The 11,236-nt window shown below is 49.6% G+C and overlaps 2 protein-coding genes across 3 annotated transcripts; one reads left to right on the top strand and one right to left on the bottom strand.

Moving 5' to 3' along the window:
* Positions 1-4,047: 4,047 nt before the first annotated feature.
* LOC109740569 (plasmodesmata-located protein 8) lies at positions 4,048-6,158 on the top strand. 2 transcript variants are annotated; one of them, XM_020299622.4, is made up of 3 exons: positions 4,056-4,950; positions 5,699-5,800; positions 5,902-6,158. In XM_020299622.4, the coding sequence occupies exons 1-3, from the start codon at positions 4,209-4,211 to the stop codon at positions 5,904-5,906; spliced, it is 849 nt and encodes a 282-aa protein (XP_020155211.1). In that variant the 5' UTR covers positions 4,056-4,208; the 3' UTR covers positions 5,907-6,158. The 2 variants fall into 2 exon arrangements, with proteins under 2 accessions (XP_045085887.1, XP_020155211.1); XM_045229952.2 differs by lacking the exon at positions 5,699-5,800 and having other exon boundaries at positions 4,048-4,950; positions 5,902-6,013.
* Positions 6,159-6,161: 3 nt separating this feature from the next.
* LOC109740567 (asparaginyl endopeptidase Rep2) lies at positions 6,162-11,151 on the bottom strand. The gene is made up of 9 exons (XM_020299621.4): positions 10,646-11,151; positions 9,581-9,745; positions 8,496-8,652; positions 8,331-8,416; positions 8,058-8,257; positions 7,714-7,762; positions 7,432-7,638; positions 6,725-6,931; positions 6,162-6,629 (listed from the first exon to the last, which is right to left on the bottom strand). Exons 1-9 carry the CDS (start codon positions 10,859-10,861, stop codon positions 6,447-6,449), a joined length of 1,470 nt encoding a protein of 489 aa, XP_020155210.1. The 5' UTR covers positions 10,862-11,151; the 3' UTR covers positions 6,162-6,446.
* Positions 11,152-11,236: the final 85 nt, after the last annotated feature.

The raw sequence follows: 11,236 nt of genomic DNA on the forward strand, positions 1-11,236 counted from the left end.
ATCTCGTAACTCTCGATCCATGCTCCGGGTTATAAATCAGTCGTGTAATTAGGTACCTTCCTAGGCCCCTTGAAATCCTTGGGCAGACGTTCATTACGGAGAGCCGGCACCAGACAAGGAACACCTCCGGTGCTCGTAGGTATACCCGCGTCGATGGAAGCCGTCGGATAAGCCGGGAGTGGCTGGTAAGCCGTCAACTGAGCCGCCCGCTCCGCCTCTTGCCGTGCTCTGTCTTGGTCCACCGCGTTAAAAGCTTCATTTTGAACCGGGCCGTGGCCAGGAGGCAAGTCATGGCGTCGGACATTGCTTGAGCCGATCGCTGAGACCATGTGCCTGCTATAACTCGGGCTCCGGCCTGGACGAGGGGTTGAATGAATCATGTCCCGGCTATAAGAATATGCCTCCTATTGCGCCAGAGCCATCTGAAGGAGCTCTCTGACCCGGCGGGTTTCGACTGCCGTTGGAGAGTCGCCATCGATTGGGAGAGCCGCCAGTCGCGCCGCCGCGGCGACCATGTTTTCCAACGGGTTGGCATAAGGACCCGGTGGTATTGGCACGTACTGAGGCGGGGTAGTGTTCACCCGGGGAGGCCCCATCACTTGGGGCTGGATTGGCGTTCTAGCTCCGGGCGCCGTGATCTCTGGCGGGTTACTGGGCCCTGCACCAGGCGTGTTGAAGAGGTTTCGAGGATCGTAAACCGGAGGGAGTCGAGATTGGGCCTTTTGATGCCTCCTTCTCATGTCTCATTGGACGCGTTCTGATCCATCGTGAGCCGGAAAGACTGCGCTTGAATCAGCTGAGTCTGGGCGTCGAGGGCCGCCCTCTCTGCAGCCATCCTGATCCCTTCCGCTGCCAGATCCTCTTTGGCCTTTGCTAGATCGAGCTTTAACTGTGCCACCTCCGCATCATGCTGAGCTTGATCCGCCGGGGCGACCGTAGCGGTTAACAGGACCGTCATCTTGTCTGTGAGATCCATCAGCACCTGAGCCGGCGAGGGCACAGGGCTTCCTGCCCCGGCGGTGGGGTTTTGAACAAGTTGTGCGCCAGCCATGAAGATTCCAACCCGGCTCGGCGGCTCAAAGGGGTCCGGAATACTGTCGCCATCGGAACAACCCCTGAGCCTGCCATCTTGAAGTTGGTATAACAAATCGGTCTCCTCTGTGGATGACTCGCCGTCAGAGCGAGCGGCCGTCTCATCACCAGATCCAGATCCTTCAGAGAGCTCTCCATGGATGCATCCCACGAAAGCACGCTACAAGGCAGGCAAAGTCCGGGCGGGTCGTGCACGTTGAGCCGTCTCGATGAGATCGGCGCAGAGGTCCGGCTCAGGGCCCGGCTCACCAATCTTGCCAATAAAGACATGGATTCCGCCGAAGGGGACCCGGTACCCGTACTCAATTGAGCCGGCGTCGGGGCCCCAATTTGCATCGTCGATGTAGAGCTTGCCGCGACGACTCTTGGTCATCCGGCCCACAGCGTATCCCTTGAGCCCTTCGAAGCTGCCCTTCAAGAACTCAAATCTACGGTGGGCGCCAACTGTCGTGGAATTGTCACGGCAGATGTCCTCGTGCAAGGACTTAGTCGTGGAGCCATCGCAGCTAGGAAGCTTAAAGGGGTTAAACGGGACAAGGAACACGAGGGTTATACTGGTTCGGCCCCTTACGGTGAAGGTAAAAGCCTACGTCCATTTGAGGTGGTATTACTTAGGGTTTCGATGACCAGGGAGCTTAATCGCTACGCCCGGCTCTCGATCTGTTGTCTCTCGTCCTGAACCGCCGCCGGGTCGTCCCTTTATATAGAGAGGTTGACGCCCCGTGGCTCTCAGAGTCCCGGCCAGCTTATAACAGTATCCGGCTCAGACTCTTAACTACTCTTGCCTTACATTACAAGTCTTGTCATAACGGCGGTTTATCACTACGGGCCTTAAGCCACCTCCGGGTCTTAAGCCCACTATTGATCCGCCATCCTCTAGCCTGGTACTGGGCTTCACGTGATGACCATTATAACGTAACCCGGCCCGTCCTGGGCGGGTGACCCTAATGGTTATATCCTCAACAGACATCATTGCGCTACCGAGAAAGGAACAGGCGACCCGCACCGAGCCATATGGGGCCCAAAGGCCCAGATCTGGGCTGAGCCGGCGCCACCGGCCACGCCCGCACTAGCACGCCGCCTTGCAGCCAACGGTTGCGCCACCGCACCAAGATCACCTAGGCCCGGGGGAGCCACGAGCCGGACCGCCACCGTCAGGAGCCCCCGCGCTACCCTCTGCGTGCACGGGAAAAGGCCGACCCGCCGCCGCCAGCGCCGCGCAGGCAAGACCCGGTGGACCACGCCACCGGCGGCGACGGGGGAGAGGGATGGGGAGGGGTTGTAGGAGGGGAGGCGGGCTAGGGTGCGCCCGTCGCCCCGCGGGGACGAGCGAGCGAACCGAGAGGGAGTGACAGAGACTTGCAACGGTTTGTGCGGGTTTGAATTCCACGTCTCCCATAAATTTTTTCTTTCGCGTCTGCTTTTGGAGAAGGTTGCTGGCCGGTCCGCTAAGCGGCGCAGAAAGCGCCCAATAGGAGCTCCCGCTCGTGACGGGCGAGAAATAGCACCCGCGAAGACCTGGACCGTTTCGCCCGAATGTGCGGGCTTATATAAAGCAAAACAAAGTTCTCAAGAGTCTTGCCCGGGTTGCTCATCTGAAATCTAGAGTTGGTAGCTTTTTTTTCGAAATCACTAGTTAAGGAGTACTCGTTGCAAAGATCACTCCCACTTTCCCAGGTTGCGACAAGTGGCGCACAGCACGCCACTTGTCGTAACCTGCGAGTTTTTCCTTTTTTCGTAGATTCGTTTATTCAAAGTGTTTTATCTCTTAAATCGTGCGTTCAGATCTCGAACTGTTTTCACTGTTAGATTCCTCACATCGAGATCTTCAAAACTAGATCCCATGTTAATAGGTTTTAACGAACCATTTTTCACGAAAAAAACCGGACGAAAGAAACGAACCGGGAGCACAGGGTTTTCCCTTTCTGAAAGAGGCACGCCCGTGCCTCTCGTGGAATCACAACCGTGACTCTCGCAGAAGCAAAACCGTGCCTCTCGCAGAATCACAACCGTGCCTCTCGCAGAAGCAAAACTGTGCCTCTCGCGGAACCAAAAAGAAGTAGAGAAAACGCGTTTTTTCCGTTTCCGAGGAGGCACGGCCGTGCCTCTGGCGAAAGCACAACCATGCCTCTCACGAAAGAAAAATAAAATAAAAACACATTTTTTATTTCATTTTCGAGAGGCACGGCCGTGCCTCTCGTGAAAGTACAACCGTGTCTCTCGCGGAATGAAAAAAAAAACAGAAAACACTTTTTCCCGTTTTCGAGCGGCACGGTCGTGCCTCTCTCAAAAGCAAAATCGTGCCTCTCGCGGAAGGAAAACAAACAGAAAACACGTTTTTTTTTTCCGAGAGTCACGGCCGTGACTCTCGCGAAAAAAAAGCACGTTTTTTGCGCAAAAAATATTTTGAATTTTCTTTTGTTCCAAAAGTTAAGGGAGACCGGTGAAAAACCAAAACATCGAAAAAACTAAAAAAAAATTGTTTAGAAAGCCGAAAACACGTGCGAAAAACAAACAAAATCCGGAGGGAGCGCCCAGAGCGCGACACGTGACGGGCGGCCGAAAGCGCGCCAAGTGACGCTGATCATTGTGAGCCTCCTGAAAAAGCGCTCGTTAACTAGTTGCTCTCGCTTTTTGTTTTTTGAGAGGTTCTCGAGTTGGCAGGTGCAAACGTTTCGGCCGCACGGCGTGGACCGAACCTTGTAAGCCTGCACAACCGGCCCAAGTTTCATAATTTTTGTCGTTTTGAAGTAAAGCCCCGAAAAAAATATCGTTTTGAAGTAAAACCACTATAAAATTATGAAACGGAAGGAGTAAATGTTAAGAAAAGAAATGCCAGCAAAGTATTGCTGAAAGCCCACCATGCCCTCTTGTTTATGAGCTCGAGTTTCGACCTCGACGGCGTACAAGAATCTCTCTCTGATACGAGCGGCACCGCACCGACCGTTTCGGCCGGATATATCGTTGTACCTCGAACGTATATGCATCTCTTGCCCACAATCACAAGGCCATCCACGACACGCGCGCCCAGCTGCGAATCGGACCAAATCCAGAGCTAGCTCGTGCGCGTGTACGTGTCCTGTTACTGTCTAGGCCACTGCCTCACCCAGTCACCCATGCCTCAGCTCCGCGCCCTCGTCGCCATCACGCTACTCCTCCACCTCCACGCCGCACCGACGGCCGTCGCGCAGGCCGCGACGGGCGCGTTCATCTACGCCGGGTGCTCGCCGTCCAAGTACGAGCGCGACACCGCCTTCCAGAGCAACCTCGACTCCCTCCTCGCCTCCATCGCCTCCACCGCGTCCTCCGGCGCCACCTACAACAGCTTCACCGCCGGCGGCGGCGTCGGCCAGGCGGAGGCGGCCCGCACGGCCGCGTACGGCCTGTACCAGTGCCGCGGCGACCTGAGCCGCGGCGAGTGCGTGTCGTGCGTGCGGGAGACGGTGGCGCGCCTCGGCGCCGTGTGCGCCAACTCGTACGCCGCGTCGCTGCAGGTGGACGGCTGCTACGTGCGGTACGACGCCAGCGACTTCGTCGGCCGGGCCGACAACACCGTCGCGTACCGCAAGTGCAGCTCCGGCAGCAGCGAGGACGCCGGGTTCCTCAAGAGCCGCGACGCCGTGCTCAGGGAGCTGCAGGCGCGGGCCGCGACGGGGTACAAGCTGACCGGCTCCGGCACGGTGCAGGGGGTGGCCCAGTGCCTCGGCGACATCGCGGCGCCGGACTGCACCGCGTGCCTGGCGCAGGCGGTGGTGCAGCTCAAGGGCACGTGCGGCTCCGCGCTGGCCGCCGACGTCTACCTGGAGCAGTGTTACGTCAAGTACTGGCAAAATGGACACGATTTCCGCTCTTCACAGGGTACGTATTTTCTTGGGAATACGTTTGCGTGGTACAGTACAATGCCAATTATGTTAAGCATCGCTATAGGAGTAAAACCATCTTCTTCTTCTTTTCTTTTTCCTTTTTGCGAGGGAAGTAAAACCATCTTCAGCTTCAGCAGATCACAAACAAATCCTTGCTTTTCTTCGCAAGTCCGTTATTTTTAACCGATTTTCTTCGGAATGTTAACGTTTAACATTCCCTAGAGTAATGAAGTTCGAGACACACGCATGACTTCAAATATGTCAAACAACAGCAGAAAATTCATATTAATCATCGCAGCTTTAGTAGTACTTACAACTTTAAAAGAGAACTTGCCCTATACCTGATGTACGATTTAGTCGTCGGTTGCAACTCTGGCGACCACTAGACAACTATTATTAGTGATGATCAGTCAAAAGGTGATATGGAGGGCACGGGGCAACGGCAACGAGCATATATTCCGAATTGGTAAACTTCCAAAGTTGATAAAGAGGAGGACAAGCAGAATATATTCCAAACTAGCGTTTTGTTAGATGTGAGTGAGGTAATGGTGGGGTTCGCAACAAGATTAGGTCTGATTACTCGTAAACATGGTGGAATGGTAAAGTTGTGGTACAGATTTACTAATCATAGGACAAAAGCATCCAGTCGCTACTCGTACTGATTATACTCCCTGTGAAGAAAGGAAGCACTTTGTGTGAGTGCTGGCCTTCTTTTGGACTTAATTTGCTTGGATTGCTGACAGATTATTCTGGTGACGAATTTGGACGGACCGTGGCTATAATAATAGGTATCTTGGCCGGGCTAGCACTCCTGGTGGCGTTCATCTCTTTCCTCGCCAAAGCATGCAAGTCTTCTAAATTATGTCGAGGAATGCAATTGTTGGGGTTTTCTCAACCAAGCCAAGAAATGAGAAAAACAATTAACCAATGTTCCAATGCAATGCAGGCTAGAAATGGAAGTTTCTGCCCATACGGCCCAGGATATCCCCAGGTAGCGGCGCATTAGAGACAGAGGTCCAAGGAAAAAACCAAGCGAAAGGACGTGATTCTGGCTGCAGTCGCGCTTGCATGACTTCGCTGATCTTCAAGGTGTCTTAGAAGCACTGCCTGTATGCAGTGCCTCAGTTTTTTCTACTACGGAGTAGTATTATTCTCAGAGGAAAGGCTGCTCTGAATAATAATAGTAAAAGATAAGAAAGAAAGGTCTGCTCATGAAAGCATCATTTGGTTGCATAGCATTGCAACTTGCAAGGACATTCCTGAACCGTGTCCCAACAAACCTTGTTGAGCTAACCGCACACCATGCATGATTTATAATACAAATATACTCACACAGCTAAAGCAACATACATAGGCACATTCTTATATAGCCGGCCCCAAGGTTATTTTCAGGATACACTAACAGTACAATACAATACAATACTACATATTCACATTCGCGTAAGCTGAGGACAAGGAACATACTAGTATGTACCTCAGCAGACTGATCGATCAAGCGCTGTACCCTTGGATCAAGGTGCTCAATCTTGCCGAGTTGTGACCGCCGCAGGTATTGATGCTTGCTTCCTTCATCGTCGTGCCAGAAACACCATTGTTGCATATATTTGCAAATGCTCGCATGTGCTTCATACCGTACTGAGTGAGCGATCCACAATGAGACTCAAAGATCCGCACCTGAAGAAGCCGCTCAAGAGTCAAATCATCATCAACATTAAAATGATTGAGCTGAAACTACGCAGGTGTACACAACACAAGAGTCTCCTACTTACCATCCTCTTCAGGCAATCCCAGTCGTCCACTAGAGGCTTCCCAGAAGGTCTGACAGCTTGAAGCTCCGAAGGTCCATTCTCGAAGCCAAATAGGAGCTTCCCAATAAAATCGATGCTGTTGTCAAGATGCTTCCTGTGGGCGACTGTCTCACTGATCTCCGTCAGAACGTTCGCCTTCTCTTTAGACTTTCCATGTAGCAGCTCATACTGAAACCAAACCAAGAACCTTCAGCTAACATAGGCCTAAGGCACAGACCAATACTAAACACAAATACTAATCAGTCGCAGACACAGTGCTATAAGTTCCGATGCAAGAAACTCACTAGCAAGTACAACTAAAATGGAGAATTTCCTGTAAACAAGAAATAGCAACTGATATATCCAGTGTAGACAACAAATCATCAATGGACCTAAGAAACACAAAATAGTGAGATATGACAACATCCCCTGACATAAGAATGCTACAAACTACCCAAGATATTTTAGATGGTTCCAAACAAGAACCAGTATAAATAACATATCCACCTCAACTTTTCATGCTAGTTTAATCTCTTGCACAAGGGAAAATGTAACAAAAAGCTCAAATCGATAGACAGTAGACTGATCAGTTCAGGTAAATCATCCTTCTGAAACAGAAGTCTATTACTGCAATTAGTGTTGAAGAGGTTAGCAAACCAACTGAAAGACTTCATAACACTAAAACATACCCTCCTCCACAAGAAAAGAAGATCTGCGTCTCTTTGGTTGATTGCAGCCTTTGGGGCTTGCAAAAATAGCTTGTTTGTAATGTTGGTGTTTGCAGGATTGAAACCTTGATAAAGGTAAAGCTTCTCATCCTTGAAGGTCATGTCGCCATACTCCATAACATGAGAACCGGCACTATAGCTGTTCATGTCTGAGGTTCGCTTCTTTACCTGCACATGAAACTTTCAGTACCAGGACCTTTACAGTTACAAATGACAATGGTAAAAAGGCAAATAAATCCGCACCACTTCGTACTGCTTCTTGATTGTCTCCTCCTTCAGATTATTAGTCTCACTGTAAAATAGCATGGAGATAACCAAACACGTCATTAAGTGAATGCTTAGTATGCAAACAGATTCTTCAGCAGACTTGTGTAATCTGGATTCGCAGGTTCTATGTCATGTACTTCGGAACTAAAGGAAGGAATGGACATGACTTGTTACAAAGTCCTCCTTGAGGAACTATGCAGTGCAAAGTAATGCAACCAAATATAACTCATCAGCTGCTGGTCGTTGTACCCTATTCTGCTAAACACTGGTACTCTGTAAATTAATCTTATCATTGTGAATTTAGGTTACGAGTTACATACCTATCTTCCATCCAAGAAATACTGTAGAGATCACCTAAGCAGGTAATATACTCAGAAGGAGGCGATGGTTCCATTCCTGGGCAGTATGTACCCCAGCTGCTTTCTTCTGCATTAGATGCTGTTGTGACATAAATATTGAGGTCTGCAGGCATCAAACCCTCAAAAATACTGCCACTTTCACAAGCTTCCACATATATAACCTGCCAATTATAGCACTGATTTCAGTCAAACAGGCCACGGTTACCACAAACAAGTAACTATGGGCAGCCTTACCATTTTTGCATATGTATTGGATGCATGTTTTTCTTGTAAGACCTTGATAAAATCAGCAGCATAAAGATATGGCAGGTTGGGCATACCTGAAACTTGCAAAAGTCAATACACAAGATGAACAAAACTAACTAATACAACAAAGCAGCGGGTATAACTTCCACACACCAAGGACTCCGGGACCCCCGTGATCTGAGTAGTAGATAAATATATGGTCATTTGGTTTGCTATCTATGACCTTCTTACTCCCTCCAGTGACTGCAGTTTTGTTGCCCAAGAGAACTGCATAGAAGTTCTTAGCAGTAACTGCCTCTCCGGTGTAGTCCTGAAATTATAATGCATGCTATCTTCATCAAACTTGAGAGAAGGGCAATACATATGTTCTGTACTTCTACTATACACAATTCTTCAGCCATATGAAGCTCAAAAAGAACATGCCAATATTGAACTAGTTTCTTTTGTGTCTTGATGCAGTGATAGTTAAGTTTGTAGAACAGTCCTACAAGTACACCGAAACACACACAGCCCCCACAACCAGGGGCATAGCCGAGCCCCAGGTTGCCCGGGCAGCGGCCTGAGGCGTAAAAGGTACGTGCTGTAAAAGGTACTAATTGACGAAGCCAAACAACTTAACTGGCGAAACCAATAGACTACAAGGGAACAACCTACATATTGAAGTATTCGCCTAACAACACGCCTGTTTATTCCCCATGAATATATTAGTGATTCCCATCAGGATTCAGGAGACAAAAATAATGGTAAGACCGTCATCATGTAAGTAGCTAATAGCTAGAACACAAAATAAGTTACTCACAATGTTGAGGCTAAGTTATATGGACGCACACAACAGCATACATTAGCCCACATGCAATGCTATTTTGGAGATTTTGCTACATTCTAATTTTAAATTTCTTCTGACAATTTTTCATATCTTAGTAAATCTAATATTGTTCTTCTGTTAACTACTCCCCCCGGTCCTAATATAAGCCTTTTTAGAGAATCCAATATGGACTACATATGGAGCAAAATGAGTGAATCTACACTCTAAATATGTCTATATACATCCGTATGTAGTTCGTGTTGAAATCTCTAAAAGGGCTGATATTTAGGAATGGAGGGAGTACTTAATTTGATAATTTTGAATATAGGCGATTAAATGTAATATAATATCATACAAACTAGCTCATGGAAATGAGTTGGTTGATGACTAGTGATCCTAATGTTCAACTCCAAGTTAAGCTACCAAGTCATACCTTTGGAACGCCAGCATATACATCTTCACCCTCTGGGTGGTTGATGATAACCCCTGGCCTCGGGTTGAGAGGGTTGTTGGCAATGTCATCGTACATAAAAACCACGATGTTCTCCTCTTTTACGCCCCCTTTTCTCAATATCTGGTAGGCATGGCATATATCGGCCTGCAACAGCAACACACCAAGAATAAATCAAGAGTTCAACAAATGGTCCAGGAAACACAGCTGCTTGCTGGTATCTCCTTAGTTTCGAACCAAAGCAAGATGTAAGCACACATTATTGTATCCACAGGCAAAATGTTTCAATCACACTTTCAGAGCTGCTCCACAATTCCAGTGTGCACTAGTGATCTGATCAGAAGTGCAAGTATCCACATAATGAATATCTAGCTCTTATTTCTTTTGTCATCTAAATTCTGTCCAGCATCACCATTATTTTTTCAGTGGCAAAATTTATCTCGTTTCTACCCTAACACAGAAAATCAGAAACCATTTCCCCATTATGAATCAAGCTGCTACCGACACTGAATCTCTCCTGAAAACAGCTACAGTAGTATATACAAGATCAAGAGAAGAAACAAAACAAAACATCACTGTCTGGAGCTTCCTAACAAACAGACAACTGCAGTTGGGGGTAGCAGGATACGAATTAGACCATCAAATGTCCCTATTTGGAGATTCTTGTGATTCTTTAAGTAGTTATCTAGGAAAACCTTGGGAGTTGTCAAGTTCTGCACCTGCCGCCGAGTACCAACAACTGTGTTGATTTCAGAACTTGCGGGGGAAAAAAAGGAGAGTTAAGCTTTGAGCTTTTGGATCACCGATCAGCCCATGACCCCCAAAATTGAACTTGTAAAACTCCAAATCTGCGAACTCCCAACATCTCAACACCAATAATATCGGCAATATTCAGAACTGCACACTGATTGCCGCAAGAGAACTTCCACGAACCGCCAATCCTTCAGTTGTCACGCTCATCTCGTTTCCAGCCAAATTGAACTACGTACGCAACAACAACGCGCGCATCACCACGCAGACGATCTCCGACTGCGGTCAGCTGCTCACCTGGTGCCTGTAGTTTCCGTAGCCGGAGGATCCGGCGACGAGCACCGCCCACCTCGTCCCGACGCCGTCCTCCCCCTCCTCGGAGCTGTTGTCGCCCGTGGCGGGCTCCTCCTCCCCCGGCATCCGGATCACCGGGTCCCACTTCCCCTTCGAGGCGTCAGCCCCCGCCGCCGCACACAGCAGCAGGAGCAACGCGAAGCACCACCGCGGCGCCATCCGTCTGCGCAGGTGAGGTCGCAGTAGCACTACTGTCTAAGAGCACCACGCGGGGGAGCCGAGGCGTACGGGCGAGAAGAGCGGCGCAGGGTGCGGAGTAAAGTAGGCGCCAGCGCCGCCATGCAGGGAGGGCGAGCAGCCTGGAGAGCGGACGCGTGTGGCGCGAGGTGCCAGGTGGTGGTGCGGCTCGTCGGCTTTCGGCGGCGCCGTCGTCTGCCCCCCTCTCCCCGGTCAACAAGCCCAAGCGAAACAATGGACCAGAGCCCAACTTAATACACATGGGCCGGGCCGGCCAAGGCTTTCGTGTGATGGACCGATGAGAAGGGAGTCGTTACATGCTATACGCTTTCTCAATAAGCAAAACGTAAACAGGGA

The sequence above is a fragment of the Aegilops tauschii genome, chromosome 6 (assembly GCF_002575655.3).
Source record: "Aegilops tauschii subsp. strangulata cultivar AL8/78 chromosome 6, Aet v6.0, whole genome shotgun sequence".
NCBI classification, from domain to species: Eukaryota; Viridiplantae; Streptophyta; class Magnoliopsida; order Poales; family Poaceae; genus Aegilops; species Aegilops tauschii.